At 46.2% G+C, this 23236-nt stretch overlaps 1 protein-coding gene across 1 annotated transcript in view; it reads left to right on the top strand.

Annotated features, from left to right (window-relative positions):
* The window catches only part of LOC147900632 (dynein-1-alpha heavy chain, flagellar inner arm I1 complex-like), a 714561-nt gene that overhangs the window by 140519 nt on the left and 550806 nt on the right, over positions 1-23236 (top strand). Inside the window, exons 9-10 of the mRNA XM_087375690.1 lie at positions 22625-22810; positions 22963-23148. Coding sequence (XP_087231816.1) covers positions 22625-22810; positions 22963-23148 — 372 coding nt within the window. The remainder of the gene's footprint in view (positions 1-22624; positions 22811-22962; positions 23149-23236) is intronic.

Here is a 23236-nt window from a genome sequence, read left to right as displayed (position 1 = left end):
CCCACCTGTTGTATGATTTGTTTTGAATGGAATATATCACTCTTCTTTTTTAAAATACTCACATGATATAAAGCTTGATGTTGATTGATGTATTTGACTCAAGACAAGTACAACACTATATAGTGTGACATTAGACTCTAGAAAGCCATAGTGTATATTGGATAGCTCCCAATATGACACGTGGCATGTCTAGGACTCACTAGACTATAAAACACCCCCTAGACACCTAGAACACTCATTTTTGACTCACTTTGGCTTCATATTTCAACATTTATGTTGTTTCATTAGCTCTCCTTGCACATTGACGTAGGTGCCATTACCAAATCTTAGGTCATCGTTGCTGCTCTGTTTTCTTCATCGCCCCCAAGATGTAGATGGAGATCCTTGTCTCTGATATGCCTTCTTGATGAAGACCTTCTTCACCAGTTACCCAATTATGGTTTTGATTGTCAGCTTCAAATGTTGCAGATGCTTCTACCTATAGATACTTCTTCTTGCAAAGTCTTCTCTGCATTTCTTGAAGAGGATTTCCTTCACTTTTCCTGAGGCTTACAAAGGAGCCTTGAGGGCTCAAGTACTCTTGCTTACAACGTATTTTGAGTGTGCTCTCCTTTGCTAGAAGATTGCCCTTTCTAGGGTCTTTATAGATCTAGCAGAATTGCTAAAGCCAACTGCCCAGCAGGTGGATGTAAACAGTTCTAGGAAAACTTGACTTTGATACCATGAAAGAAAAAAAGGGAGCTCCCTAGACTATCATGCCCTTCCTTAATCACACAAGTAAGAATCAATTGCACACACAATGACTTGCCTGCGAATGGAATGCCAATAATGGGCTACAATGAATCGCTGCAAAGAGAATGCTAACCACTAGCAACAATGGATGCACCAAACTGAAAATGTAGAAACTATGACAAAATGATCAATGAACCCAACATATAACTAACCATATCATGAGGAAGTGTGAGGGGAAGCCACCTAGTGCCTTCTCATTGTTGGCTCTTTCCTACTGCTATTGTAGGAAGAGCTGGGTATTCTATGTTTGCAGGGTTCCGAGGCTTTTTGTCACCTACAGATATATTGGGATTGTCGGTTGTAGTATATGTGTAGCTTAGGACCTCGAGTCGTGTTCCGGTGAGAGACGTAGGCTTAAGTGTGGTAAGCAAACAAAGTGCAAGCATGTGTAAAAGGCACGTAAACCATCTTTGTTGAGGTAATGAAGGCTTTCGCCTTCATTGGGGGTTGTAGGGTTTAGGAGGAGTTTAAGGGTTCAGAAAGAGGTTCCAGGGTTTAGGAGGAGTTCCAGGGTTCAGAAGGAGGTTCCAGGGTTCAGAAAGAGTTCCAGGGTTCAGAAGGAGGTTCCAGGGTTCAGAAAGAGTTCCAGGGTTCAGAAAGAGTTCCAGGGTTTAGAAGGAGGTTCCAAGGTTTAGAAGGAGTCCAGGGTTAGAAGGAGGATTCCAAGGTTCAGAGTAGAGTACATGGTGGAGAACTCGTCTCCCTCGTAGATCATGGAGTTTAAGGGTTTAGGAAAGCATAGGAGTGGGAGAGGAAGAAGGTGTAAGAGCATGGGTGAAAGAAGAGAGAGGAGGAAGGAGGAGGAGGGAAGAGGAGGAGGGAGGGGGAGGAGAGAGGAGGAGGAGGAGGAGGAGGGAGGAGGAGGAGGAGGAGGAGGAGGAGGAGGAGGAGGAAGGAGGAGGAGGGAGGAGGAGAGGGAGAGGGTGGGTTGCAGGGTTGGAGGAGAGGGGAGAAGGGTTGCAAGGTTAGGACATGCTTTTGGACGTGCAGTGCAAGGAAGCATGGACACTTGAGACAAATGCTTGGAATACCAAAGTAGGCTCAACACAATGCCCCAAAGAGTGTGGGCTTCATTCCATTATGGGGTATTTATACAAGTTGGAGAGCTTCTCTCTCTGCATGTAACACAAAGTCGTATCACAAAGTTGTTACACAAAGTTGTATCACAAAGTTGTAACACATTCTCTCTCTACATGTAGAAGTTGTAACACAAAGTTGTAACACAAAGTTGTTACACAAAGTTGTGTCACAAAGTTGTGTCACAAAGTTGTGTCACAAAGTCGTGTCACAAAGTCGTAACACATTCTCTCTCTTCATGCAAAAGTTGTAACACAAACTTGTAACACAAAGTTGTTACACAAAGTCGTAACACAAAGTTGTGTCTAGAAGTTGTAACACAAAGTTGTATCACAAAGTTATAACACCTTCTCTTTCTTGATAAGTTCATGTTGGCACAGAGTCAACATACTCCCGGATCCATTTTATTACCCGGGTTATGGCTTATTGCGATCACGTACCTGGGTTGCCATGTTTTTAGTCCAGTGGATGTGGAACTTGTGTCGTGCCAGTCGATCCTGCTGTAGAGCCTTAGCACCATACAATTTTTGCGCAGTTTCCAGGTAGCCTGTATCTACCATTTGCTCGAACAGAGATATGTGGCGTGCCTCCAAGAAGATCACTCTTTGATAGAGTCGGCTTGTAATCTGAGCATCAATCCGTTCATTGGGATTAAAGCTGAGTGGAGGCAAATGGGAATCAAGGTAACATGGGACCTCCAGAATTAATTCTAATGTTTTACAGAATATGGCACTTTGGCGAAGGAAGCGATCAATGTTGCCGCGCATTGTTTGTTCATGCTGCTGAAGTGCTCGGATCATGGTGCCTTGGATATTCCATTCTACACCAGAGTAGGGTTCGATCATTGGCCAATTAATGACGCGATCTTCAGCCAAAGTGTGTATGTTGGCTTCCCATTTTTTACGCCGTGGAACTGCATAGAACTTGGGATGGGTTCTGAGACATGGAGGTGCCCGTAAGTACTCCTTTAAGAAGATTACATCAAAGAGCTTGGGACGGCGCCAATCAGGTTGTGGATCCAATTTGCTAATCCAACCTTCACTTATTTGATGCTGACGAAGGTTGGTAGGAAAGTTACCCAGGGTCCATCCACCGCGAGTTTTCATATCAGGATATTTGCTCCAAAATTCCTTGATGGGGTTACTGGGAAGTGGTATCTCATCAAAATCATACCCATCATTGGAACTTGGCATGGGTGTACGAATTGGATTATCCGGATCCTGATATTCAAAATCAAATACTGCATCATTTTCTGCTGATGGAAGCACCAGAAGTGTCGGAGGTGATGACGGGGCCGGGAGAGAATCAGGGGACATGGGGGAGAAATATGGCTGAGTGATAGTGGCGGAAGGGGGAGCAGAGGGGAGGGGGGGAAGAAATGGGCAAATGGTTTGAGCAGCTTGGTAATCCTCAAGGGTAGGATTAGCAAGGGAGGGGAAAAAGCTAGGTGTGAGGGGCTCGTAAGTTTGTGACTGTTGGGTAAGTTGAAAATGGTGAGAGGCATGAGCAAAGAGACGATGGAGGGAATAGATGTTAGGATGGAGCTCGGGGAAGGTTAAGAAGGTGGTAGCAGCAAGGGGAAGTGAGGTTATGATGTTGGCAGAAAGAGTGGTTAGATATGGGAAGTTGGATGTGAGATAGGCCTTGTCATCTTCCGACACTTCTTTTTGCTGGTGCGGTGGGATGATCAGCTGCATGGGTTGGATGTCGGTTATGTCGTGCCGTGCAAATAATAGGGATGGCCTTTGTAGCAATGGCAACAAACCTGCAATAACCCTGAGGGGAGGACTACCCATGAGGTAGACATATGCAATGAAAGCATCCGTCCTGAGTGTTATAAACCCGGCATGTGTAGACAGGCAGAAGATATTCTTCTCATCTTCAGACAAGTCTTGGCAAATTATGCGCAGGGTTTTAATCCCGATTGATCGTTTCCAGTTGATTGTTGGATGAGCAGATATGATCCTGATTTGGAGTTGCTTCCATTGGATAAGCACGCATGCGTTGAGGTGATCTTCCACTTGTAGAGCAGCCACAAGCTCTTCGTACACCACGGTTGTGCATTGTAGTGGGGCGTCATTGGTGTTGTCTTCCAATGCCTCATTGTTGTGCACTAGCAATTGGAGTTCAAGCTTGGAGATGGCTATTTTTTGGGAGTGCATCTCATTCATTTTTTCTTTGTACTGATGGTAGATGGTTGTGTATGCCTCCTTAAGCTTTTTCATTTGCAAGGTGACCTTTGCCTGTTGAGGAATGTCTTCAGTGGTATTGGACCATTGGTCCAAGACTTGGGCTTGTGAAGTGCGGCTTGTGAAGTGCTAGCCTCTTGAACAGTAGCAAGTTGGTCTTTTAAGAGTCGGCATTCCCTTATAAGCTCATCAATGCTGAAGGCACGTACTGCCAAAGATTGTTTCATGTCTTCAAGCTTGTCTTTGCAATCTTGGAGCTCTTCTTCTTTGTGAATGAGAGTGAGTCGAGCTTGTGCCACTACCTATGTTTGTTGCGCATGTGCAGATGTCAGCTGAGTTATAGGAAGTCTGTAGGACTGCCATTGCTTCTACTGCCGCAGTCAGCTGTGTTTGACTTTGGTGGAGGTTGGAGGTCACATCCCTTACGGCCTTCTCTTGAGCTTGGAGAGCCTGGTTCATGCGCACTTCTTCTACTTCCTTCTCATCTATCTATGCCCGAAGTGCCTTGACCTCTATGGCGATTGCCTGGAATTGGTCTTCGATTTCTGATGCCGTCTGCCTTTCCAATTCTCTTGCATATGCTTCCTTAGCCAAGCTAGTGAAGAGTTCTGACATTTGGATCATTTGGCTAGCTTGATGTTGGAGAATGACAGACGGTGATGAGGTCTGGCGATATTGCTGATACAAGTGGTGCCCATGTAGCCATCCCGATGATTCTGTAGTACTTGGGGGAGGTTGTTCCAATGGCATTTCAGTCCCTTGTGTACAATAGTCATACTGCTGATCTGGCACTAGCTCTCCATCGACTGGCATGGCGTCGATGGGCGGTTCGAGTGCTGATGTGGTCTCAAGCTCTGGTGCTGATCGTTCCTCAGGTTCGGGTGCCAACCTTGTCTCGAGCTCGGGTTGGTGCTGTTGGTGGAGACTTAGTGGTTGCAGTTGTGCACCGAGCTGTAGCATTTCCTGGGGCAATTCCGCAATCCTGCTTTCCAGAATAGGTACTTCTGTTAAGGCATCTGTACTTATCAATGTGATAGCTGGAGCAGTTGATGACGGCTCCCATACTGGTGAGAAGGGTATATCCAACTCCTCAATTGGCTTTGGAGACTGGGGCAGAGTCATTTCTCTTTCTTGTAGTTCTTTTTTGATGATTATAGCCAATAAGTGCGGAATTTTACATTTCTGGCCTGAAGAACCATCGAGTTTTTTGGTAAAGAAAATGACGAAGTGTTGGACCCAGTCTTGTTTTAGCTTCCTACTCAGCAAAACAAATGTGCGGAGTGGAAGGGAGCGTTCCTTGCCGTTCTTTATTCCCAGGATTATGGATAGAAATTGTGCTGCTTCCTTGAGGCGAGGGTCAAGGATTGTGCGAAGCAATATGCCATCTCTATGGATCAGGGTACCCTTGGTGAGGAGAGACTGTACTTCGATAAACTCCTTGAAGCTTGGCCATGTGTCTTCAATATGCTTCCATGCAGGAGAGTCTGCGGGAGTTCTCCACTTGCCATCGGGCATGAGAGAGCCAGAAAAGTTATGTACTAGCTATTTGTCAATATTTCAGATTCTATGATTGTGCATATTCAGGATGCAAGCGTGCCGAAGGAACCGTGGGATACTTTGACAAAAATGTATAGCACAAATACGCAAGCCAAGAAAATGCAGCTCAAGTAGGAGTTGCATAATGTGCAGAGAGAAAATATGAGCATCAATGACTACCACATGGATGGAGTCCAATTCAACACAACAATAAACGAGAGCCCTGACTGAAGCGCTACTACAACACGCAAGCCACCCCGACCGTACTATCGAGGATAATGTTCAGTGGGCTCTGCTGTACAGTGATTGTACCGTACTTGCCATCCGTTGCATTGCTGGAGTAGTAAGAGTGGAGAAAGTCCTTGATGTAGGTGGTCATGATAGGACTGTCCTCCAAGGATTTGAGGCTCTCATGCAAATTGCCTAGACCCCGTTGCTCTAAGTAAGATGTTTCTTCCTGGGAAAGAGCATAAGTCGATGTGGGTGGCCAGACAAGTTCCAATGATTGGGCCTTGTTAACGGTTGTGTAGGCCGGCTGTGACTGGGGTGGCATTTGTTCTGCTTGGTCATGCACTGAATCTTCTTCGGTTCTGTATGCCCATAAGGCTGCATTCAGTTTCTCTGCCTAATCAGAACACTGCGGTTCTACTACCTTGGTGAGGATATTGCATATGATTTTGTTTGTGGATTCTGCTAGTCCATTCCCTTGGGGGTAGTAGGGTGTGCTTTTTCTATGGATGACCATGAAGCCAGACAAGAGTTCTTGGATTACCTCATTGACAAAATGTGTGCCTCTATCCGACACAATTTCAATGGGGCATCCGAATCGGGTGATCACATGTTCGTATAAGAATCTTGCTGTGCTTTTGGCATCTGCCTTTCTGACTGCTTTAGCTTCAGCCCATTTTGTAAAGTAATCAGTGGCCACAATGATGTAGCGTGCCTGTGTTCCTTTTGCTGCTGGATGTATGGGACCCACATAGTCAATCCCCCATTTTTCAAATGGTTGTTGTGCAACAACTGTTGTTAGGGGATTGAAGTCTTTGTGTTGTGGTTTAATAGTCCGTTGGCATACATCACAGCCTTTTACATATTCATAGGCATCTGCCCACAGTGTTGGCCACTAGTAGCCTGCGAGGAGAACTTTTCTTGCTGTGGCTTTCCCTTGGAAGTGTCCTCCTGCAATGCCTTCATGGACTTCACTCAGGATTGGCAGGATCTCATGAGGCATTACACATCTTCTTAATATCTGGTCCTTGCCCATCTTGTATAGTTGTCCTGCAATGAGTTGATAGGGTGCAGCCTTTAGAATCAATTTTCTGGCATCTACTGCTTTCATGTCAGGGGGTGGTCTTCCTGCCATCAAGTACCCAATGATATCTCCACACCATTCTGGAACAGCATCTATTTGAAATAGTGTGGCATCTGGTAAGTCGTCTTCTACTCCAGTGGCTTCTTCTCCTGTCTTGACTCGAGACATGTGATCGGCAATGTAGTGTTGGGCACCTTTGCGGACCACGATTTTGAAGTTGAATTCTTGCAGCAAGAGGAGCCATCTGGTTATTCTTCCTGTGGTACACGGCCGGTTTACAAGATAAAGCAATGCTTGATGGTCGGTGTAGAAGACAAAATCATTTGCGAGTAGATAGTGCCGAAATTTCTTTACACTATACACCATTGCTAGGGCTTCTCTTTCTGTGGTTGTATAGTTGATCTCTGCATCATTGAGTTGTCGACTGGCGAAGTAGACGGGGTAGTCTTTCTTATGTTCACCAGGTTGACAAAGCACACTCCCAATTGCATACTTGGATCCATCAGTATGAACATGAAAATCAATATCCCAATTGGGAGATACAAGGATGGGTGCTGTGATTAGGCGCCACTTTAAAAGCTCAAAGGCTTGGTCGCACTCTTCGGTCCATAAGAACTCCACTAATAATTTGTAAAGTGGTCTAGCTATCATGGCATACCGCAATATAAATCTTCTATAATAGCCGGCATGTCCCATAAAGACCTGTACACCTTTGGAATTTGTAGGAGGAGGCAATTCCATGATGATTTTGATTTTGTCCATGTCAGTTGCAATCCCATGTTGAGAGACGATGTGTCCCAAAACAACTCTGTGGGTGACCATGAACTGGCATTTTGTTGGATTTAGGGAGATGCCATACTCCCTGCATTTGATTAGTACTTCTTCCAGACATTTGAAGTGGTCTTGTTTGGTTGAATGGATGCACAAATCATCCAAGAACACCTGTAAAAACTTATTCAAAAATGACTTGAAAGCTGTGAACATGACTCGCTGGAATGTGGCTGGGGCATTACAAAGGCCGAATGGCATGACTCTGTATGCAAAAATACCCCATTCTGTAGCAAATGCTGTTTTTGATTGGTCTTGAGGAGCAATTTGCACTTGGTTATAGCCACTGAAGCCATCCAAGAAGCTATATATTTCGGATCCTACCACCTTTTCCAACACTGTTTTTGTTAAGGGTAGGGGGTAGTGATCCCTAATTGTGGCGGCATTCACATTTTTCAAGTTTACGCATATTCTGAGCTTCTTGTTGCGTTTAGGCACAATGACAATGGGTGAAACCCAATCAGTGTGCTCTATCTCGTAGATGAATCCGGCATCTAGGAGTTTTTCCAGCTCGTCATAAACCATGGTGCCATATTTAGGATTTGTGCGATAAGGTCCACATACCTTAGGGCGAGCACCTTCCCTTATAGGGATTGTGTGAACTGCCACTTCTGGTGAAATTCCTTTCATCTCTTTGTATGACCATGCTAGGTAGTCACGATATTCCATTAGGAGGTCTTTGAGTTTGATTTCATCTTCTTGACGGAGCTGTTTCCCAATGAAAACCAATTTTTCTTCCTCCCCTTCAAGGGCGAGGTTTATTGTGCGTGTTTTTGCCGGTCCCTCATAGATTGGAGTTTCTCCAATGCTATCGGTTTCTTGAACTTCAGATTCTCTGATTGGTCTTGGCATTGCTATTGGTGCACTGCCACTTGTATAATTCTTAAAGTATTCCGGCACTTCTCGAAGATCGGCCTCTGATGGGGTTGAACTAGCCTGACATGTGTCATGTGTACTGGGTGGCATAGTTGCATTTAGTAATTTGTTAGGCTCTTCTTTTCTTTCTCTTTCTGAAGTCTCTTGATCGAGCTTCATCCGCACATGTGGCTTATATTTCCGAAACTTCTTACGTTGGGAACTGTGGGGTAACTTTTCCACTGGTAAGGTGTGTCCAAGTAAGGGTTCATGTGCTGCACATACTCCTTCCAGTCCCTCAGGGGACCATTCAAGAGGTGGTGGTTTTGATTTTGAGGGGACTGCCTTTGCAAGATACAATTCGACAATCCTTGTTTGGACTCTTCATTGAAGTGCTCGGCCTTGGCTTTTCTGCGATTTCCTCCTGCAACTTTCTTGCGGGATCTTCTGCTGTTATTCAACTGTGGAGGTTCAACCTTTGGGAGCTCAACTGCCATTAGGGCATGCAGAATGGCTAGGTCATTAGCAAAGATTTGATCTTCAATTTCAGCATTCGCAGCCTCTGTTTCAAGGTCCCAAGGAAAATCTGAGTCATCATTGGTATGGGTACCTTCTTCAGGTTCATTCTCCCATTCGAGGTCAGCCATAAAGAATGGCATCTCTAGATCGATTGGTTCTTCATGTGTCGGTGGAGGATCGACCTGTAGTGCGTTAGCATCTATCTGTGAGAAGATGGGGTCTAATGAATGGCAGTTGTCGATGGTTGCCAATGTTTGTATCCAGTTATTGACATTGCTTTGTGAGTCACCTGCTATGGCATGCTGTTGCAAGGGAGCTGATTTGCTCGAGATTGTCGTGGAAGATGTGTCATCCAATGCTCTAGGCACAATTGATTTAATAGCTCCTGTCCCCACATTCACCCTGACTGCAGTGTCTCGATTCTGGATTGTCAGTCTATCAGTTCCCCAGTCATGGAGGACTGATGCTTCCCGTAACCAAGGACGTCCCAGTAAGATTTGATAGGATTTTTTGGGGAGATCCAAGATTGTGAATTGAAGGGAAAAGCGGACTCCTGCGATCTTTGTGGACACGCCATTCACTATTCCCAAGGGTTTAGCCCGTGAATCATCGGCAAGGCGTATGTTGAAATTAGCCTTTTGCATTGGTGGGAGACCCCATTCTTCGTAAAGCTCCTTTGATAGGACATTGACACCTGCTCCACCATCCACTATGGCTTGGACTTCATTATATGCCTTGTGGATCAAAGGCACAGTGATGTTGCGTATGTCATCTCTCTCACCCATCCGCACAGGGATATCTTCAATGACGTTCATAGGTGGAGGGGGATTTGCGAGTTCAATCCATCCTTTGAGACTCTCCCAGAGATTGGGACAATTCCGTAAGAGGATTCCGATGGGAATTGACAGAGGGCAACTCAGGATGCTAGAGAGTGTAGCTCCTTCAAGTTGACGTGGCGGTACATTCTGTTGTGGAGTCTGTTGTTGGAACAAAGGCTCGAGTACAGTATCAATACTTTGTGGGGCCAAGTCATGGAGTGGGTCTTGAGCTTGTTTCTGAGCCTCAAATTGAGCTTGTTCATTTTGAACCCATTGCTGAAGTACCTGAAAACGAGCCTTCTCCACCTCTGCATTCGGGAATGGAGCTTCTTTTATTCGAGGCTCGGGAGTTGATGTGGATGAGCTCGGCTGCTCATTGCTTGGCGGAGGTGGAGGCACTTGTGCTTTCTTTTTCAGAAGTCGCTTCGGTTGGATTGGAATGATAGGGTCCTTCGTGGCCTCTTTGTGTTGGCGTGTAATTACATTGATAGGTTGTGACCTTAGACTTGCCGGACCCAGACTTTGATGGTCCACCCCAATGATGCCGATGGGGATGTCAGGCTTAACCTCTGTTTGTTCTGGGACCTTATTTTTCATGGGACAATCCATACAGGCATGTCCTATGCCACAATCTCTGCAGAGTGGTTGGAAAGTCGCTGGGCTACCACGATGAGGGCACTCTGCGATCCTATGATTTTCTCCACAACCGTAACACTTGATTGGTGCTCGAAATGTGTTGGGTCGCACTTGATTTGCATAGACTGGTATTAGACCCTCTGCACCTTCTACATAGTACACTGGGTACTCTGCTTCATACTCAAATAGCAAGTCTACATCCTCGGCTTGTAATTGATGTATGGGAACTGCCTGAGGAGCTGGATTTGGTGTTCTTGGATACGGTTGTGGATTCGGATTCCTGAGTAGTTGTGGGACTTGTGTCCGAACGGGAACAGGATTTAGCCTCGGAGCTGGTGGCGCTTGTGCAAGTGCCGGTTGCCTGTATACTGGCATGGGTGCCGCTTGGTATTGTGGTGGTCGAGGCGGATTGTTGCGCATGTTGAAGATGCAACTGTTCTCATCATGGCCGCCGACGACACAGATATGGCACCACAACCGTGGCGGTGGATTTGCTTGTGCAGTGATCCTTGCTCTTAGGACTGGGCATTCATTTGCTGTATGATTTGCCAAGCAGTGTGGGCACCATACATTTTCTCGCCGTGGATATGTTTGAGTTGGCGGCTGAGACAAGTGGAGTTTTTGATCCATGGCCTGCATCATATCTTCTTTCAGCTTCAAGGTCATGGCCTCTAGGCGATCTTCATTGGATGTTTCGGTAGTGTCCTTTGATTTACCTTTTTTCGAGCGTTTATCTCGTGTATTTGATCTGGCATCATCACTGCTAGTGTCTGAATCTGTCATGCCATCTTCGATGTCAATGGCTGCCGCATGAGCAGCACTGAATGTTTCATAGCTACTTATCTTTTTCATATCCTTGCGGATTTTCTTTCTTAGACCTGCTATGAACCATGCCGTGAGGTACTTTGCATCTGGGCGTGGGTCACATTTGGCGATCAATCTCTTCATCTTTCCCAGGTATGTGCGTACATCTTCCCTCCGGCCTTGTTCGATCTTGCTGAGTTGGAGAGCAGGATCGTCTTGTAGCCTCTCCGTTTGAAAGCGTCGTTTGAATTCGGTTTGAAGTAGGTCCCATGTGGCACGTTCTTCCACGAGAAGGTCGAGGTACCATTCTGACGCCTCATCAGTTAAGGCCATTGGAAACCAAGCCACCTTGGTTTCATGGGATTGATCACCACCTGCTCGACATGCGGCATCAAAATGCTGGAGGAAGCGAGCTGGGTCTCCCCTACCATTATATTTGGGAAGTTCCAGTTTTCCCAAGGGGCGTCGGCCGTGATTGTTGTCGTCGATTGAAGAAGTTGTCAGCCTCTGCCTCGAGCTCGATATCACCATCATGGTCATGATGGCGTCCAGCCATGTTGGGGCATGGAGGAGTTAAAGGGAGTTGTTGAATCTCAGGGGGGGATTCGGGGTAGGGGATTGGCGGGGGCGGTTGTTGCAGTGGAGTTAGATGTGGATGGGGCGAGCGTTGGAGTCGAAGTCGTTGGCTGGAACGTAACTGCATGCAGATTGTGCGTGATTTGCCAAGGGTGTCGCTACCCCAAGTGCGGGTGTGGAGGTGGTGTTGTTAGGAGAGTTAGAGTGGTGTTAGTTTGTGTAGGGACCGTCGTGTTAATAATGTGCCTAAGATTGTCCTACGTGTGTAGGGAAATGTGCCGATGTCGACGGAACGTTAATCGGAGGTCACAGCGTGAAAATACGAGTGAATTTGTGCAAAATAAGGCCCACACGGGGGCGCGAATGAACGTGTGCTAGGGATGCCGAAATGGTGTGCAATGGGCTGGAAAAATACCCCGTGATGTGGTGTTTCCGTGTGTGAAATCTAGGTTCAAACGGCGTCCAGCCATGGGAGGAGTTAAAGGGAGTTGTTGAATCTCAGGGGGGGATTTGGGGTAGAGGATTGGCGGGGGCGGTTGTTGCAGTGGAGTTAGATGTGGATGGGGTGAGCGTTGGAGTCGAAGTCGTTGGCTGGAACGTAACTGCATGCAGATTGTGCGTGATTTGCCAAGGGTGTCGCTACCCCAAGTGCGGGTGTGGAGGTGGTGTTGTTAGGAGAGTTAGAGTGGTGTTAGTTTGTGTAGGGACCGTCGTGTTAATAATGTGCCTAAGATTGTCCTACGTGTGTAGGCAAAAGTGCCGATGTCGACGGAACGTTAATCGGAGGTCACGGCGTGAAAATACGAGTGAATTTGTGCAAAATAAGGCCCACACGGGGGCGCGAATGAACGTGTGCTAGGGATGCCGAAATGGTGTGCAATGGGCTGGAAAAATAACCCGTGATGTGGTGTTTCCGTGTGTGAAATCTAGGTTCAAACGGGGTTCAGTTTGGGTCCCAAACGGATGAGTTTTGAGGGGTTAAAGTAGGGGTAAATTTTGTGTTGGGGGGTCCTAAAGGTGGTGTGAATGGACTTTAAGTCCAACTGAGGGGTTGAAACCAAGTTGATCTAGTTAGACTAACTAACCTATTTGTCTAGTTAGAATCAGTTAGTCTAACCTAGCCTAGTTAGTGTAACTAACTACAGTTAAGTTAACTGAGGTTAGGTTAAACTAATCGAACCAAGGGCAAAACTAACCTAGTCTAGGTTTCTGCTACCTAACCTGGATTAACCTAATCTAATTGGGTTAGTCTAACAAGCCTAGGGTTAACTGACTAACCTAACCTAACCTAGGTTAACCAACTAACCTAATCGTAGTTAGTAACTAACCGTAGGTTAGTTTAGGTTAGGGTGTTGTTGTTTTTTTTTTTTTTGCTGGGGGGCGTCCGACGGCGGCGTCCAGGGGGGGTGGCGGGGTTTTGCAAGGGGGGTTGGCGCAGGGGGGTTTGCGCAGGGGGGTGGTTGCGCAGGGGGGGCGGGCGGAGGGGGTTTGGGGGTGCGAGGGAGAGGGCGCGAGTGGAGGGGAGGGGGGCGGGGCGGGGGTGCGGGGGGTTTGCGCAGGGGGGGGGTGGTTGCGCAGGGGGGGCGGGCGGAGGAGGTGCGGGGGTGCGGGGGGTGAGGGGCGACGAAAGGGGCGCGGGTGAGGGGGTGGAGGGGAGAGGGGGGGCGTTGCGTGGCGCTGAGCGGGGGCGGCCGGTGGCGCCGCGGGGGCGGGCGCGGGGGCGGGCGGTGGTGCGGGCGGGCGACCGAGGCGGAGGGCGCTGTGGCGCCGCCGCTGGCGGGGCGGGGTGGTGGTGCGCGGGGTTGGGGGTGCGCGGGGGCGAGGGGTTGGGGGGTGGGCGGGGTTGGGGCTAGAGAGAGGGGGCGGGCGGCGCTGCGTGCGCCGCCGCGGGGCGAGGGGTGGGGGGCGTGGGAGGTGGGGGTTTACAGAGAGGGGGGGGTAAGGGGGAGGGGGTAAGGGGGAGAGAGAGGGGAGGGGGGGGCGGGGTGGGGGGTGGAGGGGCGAGCGTAAGGGGGGAGAGAATGAGGGGGAGAGAGGAGAGAGTGAGAGAGAGAGAGGGGGTGGGGGAGAGAACGAGGGGGAGAGAGGAGAGAGTGAGAGAGAGAGGGGGTGGGGGAGAGAACGAGGGGGAGAGAGGAGAGAGTGAGAGAGAGAGGGGGTGGGGGAGAGAACGAGGGGGAGAGAGGAGAGAGTGAGGGGGGGAGGTGGAGAGAGAGAAGAGAGAGAGAGAGAGAGGAAAAGGGGGAGAGAGGAGAGAGAAAGGAGAGAGAAGGTGGAGGGAGAGAGAGAGAAAGGAGAGAGAAGGTGGAGGGAGAGAGAGAGAAAGAGAGAGAAAGGGGGAGGGAGGAGAGAGAAAGAAAGAGAGAGAGTGAAAGGGAGGTGGTGGAGGTGGTGGGGGAGGGGGAGAGGGGGGGTGGAGATGAAGGGGGAGGGGGGAGAGGGAGGTGGAGATGAAGGGGGAGGGGGAGGGGGGGAGGTGGTGGTGGAGGGGGAGGGGGAGAGGGGGAGGTGGAGATGAAGGGGGAGGGGGAGAGGGGGAGGTGGAGGTGGAGGGGGAGGGGGGAGGTGGTGGTGGAGATGGAGGGGGAGGGGGGAGGTGTAAAAAAGAGCAAAAAACCTGAAAGACGGAAATCGAAAAGCAGGGAGAAGTGGTCACCTGAACGCTCTCCAAGTCTTTCTCGATGTAACGGGATTGTTGCGGAACAATGGACGGTGGGTGGAAGGCTAGGTCATCGCTGCGAGAAGGACTCGATGTCACTTACATTGCGAGGATAGGAGTAAGGGGGTGGTCGATGGAGAGGGAGGAGTGTCTTGCGTGGGGCTCGGAATGAAGAAGAGAATGGAGGCAAAAAGTGAAAGATGAAGAATGAGGGGGTGGAGTAGGTTTTTATAGGATTGGATTTTAGGTTTAGGGTTTAGGTTTAGGGTTTAACCCTAAACTCTTCCCGAGCCATAACTCTTTATGGAGAGCTCGGTTTGCTTTTCTGTAAAAAGGTAAAATTATCGAAATTGAAAGCTCTACGCATCCGTGTCCACTACCTAGCGTGATTGTATATCATGTGGCTTCTATTTAAGAAATTAAGAAAATTTCTTAAAATAGTAACCCAAAGTGGATGTTTGGGGTTGATATGTTTGGCTAGAATTGGAAAAAAAATTTACTCTCCTTGCCCTTGAGTGTTATGTTCGTGAAAGTTCGAAGTAGTTTGTTGTTTTACACATACCTACGTATGTTTACTCACTACTTGAGACGCTAGTCTCCCCGGCAGCGGCGCCAAATGTTGGCTCTTTCCTACTGCTATCGTAGGAAGAGCTGGGTATTCTATGTTTGCAGGGTTCCGAGGCTTTTTGTCACCTACAGATATATTGGGATTGTCGGTTGTAGTATATGTGTAGCTTAGGACCTCGAGTCGTGTTCCGGTGAGAGACGTAGGCTTAAGTGTGGTAAGCAAACAAAGTGCAAGCATGTGTAAAAGGCACGTAAACCATCTTTGTTGAGGTAATGAAGGCTTTCGCCTTCATTAGGGGTTGTAGGGTTTAGGAGGAGTTTAAGGGTTCAGAAAGAGGTTCCAGGGTTTAGGAGGAGTTCCAGGGTTCAGAAGGAGGTTCCAGGGTTCAGAAAGAGTTCCAGGGTTCAGAAGGAGGTTCCAGGGTTCAGAAAGAGTTCCAGGGTTCAGAAAGAGTTCCAGGGTTCAGAAAGAGGTTCCAAGGTTTAGAAGGATTCAGAAAGAGGTTCCAAGGTTTAGAAGTAGTCCAGGGTTAGAAGGAGGATTCCAAGGTTCAGAGTAGAGTACATGGTGGAGAACTCGTCTCCCTCGTAGATCATGGAGTTTAAGGGTTTAGGAAAGCATAGGAGTGGGAGAGGAAGAAGGTGTAAGAGCATGGGTGAAAGAAGAGAGAGGAGGAAGGAGGAGGAGGGAAGAGGAGGAGGGAGGGGGAGGAGAGAGGAGGAGGAGGAGGAGGAGGGAGGAGGAGGAGGAGGAGGAGGAGGAGGAGGGAGGAGGAGAGGGAGAGGGTGGGTTGCAGGGTTGGAGGAGAGGGGAGAAGGGTTGCAAGGTTAGGACATGCTTTTGGACGTGCAGTGCAAGGAAGCATGGACACTTGAGACAAATGCTTGGAATACCAAAGTAGGCTCAACACAATGCCCCAAAGAGTGTGGGCTTCATTCCATTATGGGGTATTTATACAAGTTGGAGAGCTTCTCTCTCTGCATGTAACACAAAGTCGTATCACAAAGTTGTTACACAAAGTTGTATCACAAAGTTGTAACACATTCTCTCTCTACATGTAGAAGTTGTAACACAAAGTTGTTACACAAAGTTGTGTCACAAAGTCGTGTCACAAAGTCGTAACACATTCTCTCTCTTCATGCAGAAGTTGTAACACAAACTTGTAACACAAAGTTGTTACACAAAGTCGTAACACAAAGTTGTGTCTAGAAGTTGTAACACAAAGTTGTATCACAAAGTTGTAACACCTTCTCTTTCTTGATAAGTTCATGTTGGCACAGAGTCAACACTCATACAAGCCAGGGCTCCGAGAAGGTCCCTTGCTAAACTTTTGTCCCCCTCCCCATGCTTTTAATCAAGTAAGCCATTTGGGCCCTCCTTGGTTCATTAATGTTACTCTTGCCCCTATTCACATGTCCCTAGGGGCATAGCTAATGAACTAAGTGGAACTAATATGCACGGAGGGATCAAAACTGTCTAGTTGTCTTGGACCCCGATCATCAAAGACCTCACAGCTAAATCCTTGATAATCCTTATAGCATACCAGCACAACCAACTATATACATTACCATTAGTCTCCCTAAGGATGTTTTTTCAACGACCTATCCAAGGTCATGCTACATTCTAACTTGAATGTAACACTCCACCAATGCATATGTTACAACTTGGAATTACTTTCCTCTAGAATCAGGCTAGTCTGGATATAAATTTTCCCACTTGGTGTGTCATTGCCATCTGTTGCATATTCTTCGTCAAGAGTCGTGCAATGTTGTACATTTTTGTGTGTTAGTACTTGGACTATATATACCAAGTACTTGTACTTCATTTGGTTGAACATTTCAGTTGGATTTCACTTGTGTTCACTTCTTATTCTCTTGTGTTCACAATACATCTCCATTATTGTTCCTACATGTGGTATCAGAGCTAGTCGATCCAGCCCACCTCCTTCCCACTCACCCATGTGCTCCCGCGTGCTCCCGCTGCACTTCTGTCGCAGAGAAGAAGGTTCCATTGCTGGGGCTGACTGCTACTCTGCTCACCTACGATTCGTGAGAGCTCCCTAGAGCTCATTCAGCTGCTCTCTGCTCATTTCGAACGTACAGCTTGATCGTAATATTCCATACCAACAACATCAGCCGTACAATTCGTACCTGCAGCTCGCCATCAGCAGCCTGCATCAACGCCGTACCAGTCTGTACCACTATATGGACTGTTTTTGTACAGTCTGTACGGTCGTCATTTCCGTACAGAACCTGCCTTGCTGCCCGCCATTTGCCCGCCTAATTGCCTCACCATTTCAGCTGTACAATCCCATACTGTATGGACCTGCTGTGCGTAGCCTCAACTTCAGCTCTTGCTCCAGCTCCAGCTCTTGGTCCCTGCATTAGCTCTTTTCCGGCCTCTTTCTCTTGGTACTTGCATCTCCAGTTTGTACTTGCAGTATGTGCATTCAGTTGCCTTGCACAGAAGACTTCAGAGTACAGGTGCATTTGTAGAGTTTGAGTGCATGCATTTGGGATAGTTTTGGGGCTGCATATTCAGCTCAATCTATTGCTCAGGTGGTGTGCATTTTGAGGCCCAGTGTTGGCTGAAGGTTATGCACATTTTGGATGCCAGTTGAGAAAGAAAGTGCTGTTTCATTGTGAGCCAGTGTTTGGCTGAGATTCAGGTCTATCTTGGGGCAGAAGCTCATTGCATTGTGAGCCAGTGTTTGGCTGTGATTGAGGAGTATTTTTGGGGCTGAAATATATAGCTTGATTGCATTTTGTATTCCAGAAGGGATTGTGTTTTGGGCATATATTTTGGGGGCAGATTCTCTGCTATTTCAGAGCAGCCACTGTCAGTGTATGCCATTGCAGTGATTGAATAGCAGTTAGTTGCCTTTCAGCTGCATTTTATTTGCAAGTACATTTGCCTTTACTCTTGAGCTTACAGTCATGTTCTCAAAGAGAATTTTGGTACCATGACTGAGGCAAATAAGTTGGATGGACCCAACTATGCTTTGTGGTCATTTACACTCAAGAATATTTTGGTTGGTAAAGGCTTATGGGACATCGTGAATGGTGATGAGACTAAACCTACTGGATCTAGCACTAGTGCATCTTCCACTACCACTCAGGCTTCTTCTACCACTACCCAAGTGGCTCCCATGGAGGATTGAGGTTTGATCGTAGGGATGCCCAAGCTTTGTCTTTGATTGCATCATCAGTGAAGGCGCACATCAAGTCTACCATTAAGTCATGCAAGCATGCAAAGAATGCTTGGGACGAGCTGAAAAGTATGTGGAATGTCAAGAATGAAGCAAGAAGCATTGCTTTGAACAATAAGCCATGCTGGAAGTTCAGACCATTTCTGAGCACATTGATAAGATTACTTATATTCGAGATGAGCTAGCAGCCATTGATGAGGACATAGAAGACAATAAATTGGTCTCTATTACCCTCAACAGCCTATCTCCCTCATATGGCACATTTGTTACTTCCTTGACCATCATGCTCAGGGCTTCTCCTCTCTCATTTGATGAGTTAGTTGGCTTGCTCTTATAGGAAGAAATGAGGACTTCCAATGCTGCCCGTTCCTCTAGTTAGGGTGAGCAAGCACTTGCCACTCATGGAAAGGGTAGATTTCAGCCTACATGAGGTCATTTTCAGAAAAATTTCAGCCATGCCCATCAGCCTAGGGTGAGCAAGTGCCACTCATGGAAAGGGTAGATTTCAGCCTACAGGAGGTCATTTTCAGAAAAAGACCAGCCATGCCCATCAGCCCAGGAAGGAGGGAAATACAAACGCAAATGCAGATAAAGGTGCAAAGGTGAAGAAAGGCAGATGCAATTATTGCAAGAAGCCGGTCATTACATTGCAGAGTGCCAGAAACGGATTGCCAATGAGAAAAAGAGGCAATGCAAAAATAGTAATTATGTTGCACCAGCTGAGAATGCAAATGTGGTGCATCGAAGCACATGACTCATATAAAAGAGTGGTTTGAAGATTTGGTACCGGCTCAAAATCAATCCAAGCTTGAAGATAAGAGCACTAAATGCATCTTTGTGGGATATAGCACTAAAAGTAGAGGCTTTAGGCTTTATGATCCAGTCACAAGGAAAGTAATCATAAGCAAGGATGTTTTATTTGCTGAGCATGATAGCATGCAATCCATCAATGAGGATTTTCCTCCATATGATGATACACCTCATGATATTGTTCAGTTTGAGGATGATGCTGATTTTGATCCTTCAGCTGATTTGGGTTCTCCAGTTGATATTCCCTCTACCTCTTAGACTCCAGCTGAGTTGCCACATGTTGAGGGTGCTCCTCCCTCGAATGTTTCAGATTTGCAGCCAGCTCATGGAGATGGACAACCCAATATTTGGAAGCACTATCATCGTTGTGCAAAGGATACAACTCCGGTTGCACTTCCAGTTGCTATTCCTGAGTGGTACAGCCAGCGGTATAGGTGAAAAATCAGTTCCAAGATGGGCTAGGTTGACTCTTGCAGATGCCAGAGATCAGCCCACTTTAGGGAGAACCAGGGCCAGCACCAAAAGTGCTCAGGATCAAGTCAATTTTGCCTTGCTGACTATAGTGATGGAAGCTGAAATTGAACCTCAGCGTTTTGAGGATGCACAGGGACATCCAGCATGGCAGGAAGCCATGAATAACAAATTAGATCCATTGAGAAAAATGGTACATGGGATTTGGTTGATCCTCCCATAGGAAAGAATGTGGTTGGCACCAACTGGATCTACAAGTCAAGTATCATGCAGATGGTACAATTTTGAAACACAAGTCCCGTCTTGTTGCCAAGGGGTATGCTCAAGAAGAGGGAATCGACTATGAGGAGACTTTTGCTCCGGTAGCCAAAATGACTACCATTCGTTGTGTCATTTCCTTAGCTGCAAATTATGGTTGGTCAGTCTTTCAGATTGATGTCAAGACTGCCTTTCTGAATGGGAATCTCAAAGAGGAGGTCTATGTGCAGCAGCCCCAAGGTTTTGTGGTTGAGGGACAAGAGCACAAGGTATGCAAGCTGAAAAAGACATTATATGGGCTCAAGCAAGCACCTCGTGCATGGTGTTACAAGATACATCAGTTTTTGCTATCCCATAAATACACATACGGAGCCCAATCTCTATGTCCTGCAAGAAAATGCAGATTTGGTCATTATTGTGTTATATGTGAATGACATCATACTCACTGGCAATAATTTGCAGGAAATTGCAGCAGTGAATTCTATCTTATCTCAGAATTTGATATGACAGATATGGCGTTGCTTCACTATTGTCTTGGCATTGAATTTTGGTAGACCCAAGGGGGGATATCTATGTCACAAACAAGATATTGCAAGGGTCTCTTGCAGAAATTTAACATGGAGAATTGTAAACCTGTTGTCACTCCATTGGAAAAGGGAATCAAACTGAGTAAGCATGATGAAGCTGAAAAGTTTGATGGCACACTCTACAAGCAGCTGGTGGGTAGTCTTATCTACTTATATTCCACTAGACTAGACATTGCCTATGCCACAAGGTTACTCAGTCAGTTCATGCATTGTCCCGCAACAGTTACGCATTGGAACACAACAAAAAGGGTTCTTAGATATATACATGGTACACTCTCTTATGGGATGCATTATGCTCCAGATGGTGACATATTACTGAGTGGTTTTTCAGACTCGGCTTGGTCAAGGGACATTGATGACCGCAAGTCCACTTCAGGTTATTGCTTCTCAAGGGGCTCCACATGCATATGATGGCTTACTAAGAAGCAAAGCCGCGTCTCTCTCTCCTCCAGTGAAGCTGAATATAAAGCAACAAACGCAGCCACTATGGAATGTATGTGGTTAAGGAAGCTCCTACATGGTTTGCATCATGCTCAGGATGGTGAGGCATCTCCGATCTTTTTTGACAGCTAGAGTTGCATCGCCATTGGCAACAATCCTATCTCTCATGCTCACATGAAACACATTGAAAAACTCTATCATTATGTGGGATTGTATTCAAGATGGCTTCATTGATCTTAATATTGTTCCACTGTGGACAATGTGGCCGATATCTTCACGAAAATCCTGTCAGCGCCTCTCTTCACACTTCATTGACATGGCTTGGGGATCAGAGACATTCAAACAATGTCAAGAGGGGTTGTAAAATGACATTGTTTTTCTTTGTACTCCCATAGGTTGCTATATCCACATGCGGATGAATTTGTGCAACCATGGTGCTTTAGGTACTTCTGAGATCATTCTAGAGTACTTCAGCCATATCATTGAGGGGGATTTTTAGAGATATACAATGATATGGTGGTGTAGGATAGACTAGGACTAAGTCTATTTTGTGTGTTAGTACTTGGACTATATATACCAATTAGAGTTCAGTTGTGTTCACTTCTTGTTCTCTTGTGTTGACAATCCATCTCCATTCTTGTTCCTACATTAATTCTCTTATGTTACTTGGGCTTATGAGATCGCACCTTGTGCAGCCAAAGGTCTATTGTAGCTCAATGTCCATGTTATGTAGAATTCCTCGTGTGTAAATAGGATCACCATATCCCAAGGTACCCTTGGCCTGGTCTCATGATAGATGAATCTACCCCAAAGAAGAAAATCATAAAGAAATTTGCAGAATAACTAACATGACTTGTGGAAAGGTAATACCATAGTTGCAAGCGCAACCCAGTCTAAAGTAATATGTGTCCTCTGTACTCTCCAATGAAGGATAAGTTGTGCTGTTATATTTCTTTAAAGATTATCTAAAAGATGAGAAAAATGTTGAGAGAGCGAGACAAGGCACTAAGTATTACACTTATAAAACTGAGCCACTAAATCCCCAAGGAACAAGGTGGGAGGATAAGAAGCTGCCTCATACAAACAAGAAGGAATAGAATGGAGAAAGGAGGAATCAGCAGTAGAGGAAGCAGTAGAGGAAGAAGAGAAAGGAATGAGAGAGGAAGAAGCAATGAAAAAGCAGGAAGAACAGGCAGCTATTTTCAAACTAGGGAGAGAGAAGGCAGTATCCCTCCCCTCCACTTGTGCAAGAGGACCTGAACTATAAGCCACAAAACTAGGCCAATGTCAAACAGTGGTGAAAGCACACACAGGAGAGTCCAATCACTTTTTAATTTTGCTTTGTCTTGGAAAATAAGCTTTGCATAGCCAGTACAATTGATCGACGTATCTCCTTTTCTGAAGAAATTTATTGTCACAACGTTTTAATAACAAAAGCGGAATTTTGTTCAGGATCATAATAAAGAAACTTGTGTGCAAATAGTTTTGTATACACATCTCATAAACGGTGTTCTAAAATACTCGAGGGGGATTTATTGATTCCATGCCTTTGACGTTAATATGCATTCATTGTCTTACATAAAGGCATTGATTATATATGTTTATATTACAACAGACACCTTACGCCGCACCCTGCTATGTCTGTTTGTCATATAATTTTTTGTCCTTATGAATCGACAGCCAATTTTGTCCAAGGATAATGGGGGGAAGATTGTGGTTAACTTCCACAAGAGTTTGCTATCAATCATACGTGAAACAAAATATCTGGATGCTATGGGATTTCAGCTACCAGAGACTGCTTTAAATGTAACCTTACAGGAGCAAAAGTTCCAGACATACATTGAGAATATTCAAAATATGCTACAGGTGAAACATTCAGGGTGATTTCTCAAAGTACAAATAAAAATTTCAAAACAGAAAGAACCTTTGACAAATTCCAGTGGGTCTGCGATATCCATAGAAAAAGTTTTTGTACAGAAGTTTTATGATTGTCATGAAAAAGTGGATTTTGGATGCAGCATTACCACAGAACTATGGCAATACTGACCATCGTTGAATCCAAACTACTTGGGTATCACATAAAAAGACTTCAACAAGTGCTTGATCCTGGGTTTTCTCACTTGAACTGGAATTCTTTGGGAATCCCTGATTTTGTGAGTTTCTGTATGAAGGCTATCAATGAATTCAAATCTTTGGTCAATCAGGTCCGTTTTATACTCTAGGGTATTCATCTACTCCCACAAATCAGGTTCTTTTGCAAAACATTTATCTAAAAGCCATAGTTTGGTGATT

The sequence above is a fragment of the Dipteris shenzhenensis genome, chromosome 6 (genome assembly GCF_047967505.1).
Source record: "Dipteris shenzhenensis isolate YYH24624 ecotype China chromosome 6, Dip_SZ_1.0, whole genome shotgun sequence".
Classification (NCBI taxonomy): Eukaryota; Viridiplantae; Streptophyta; class Polypodiopsida; order Gleicheniales; family Dipteridaceae; genus Dipteris; species Dipteris shenzhenensis.
Note: the sequence above shows the minus strand (reverse complement) of the source record. Positions and strands in the feature narration are given on the sequence as shown.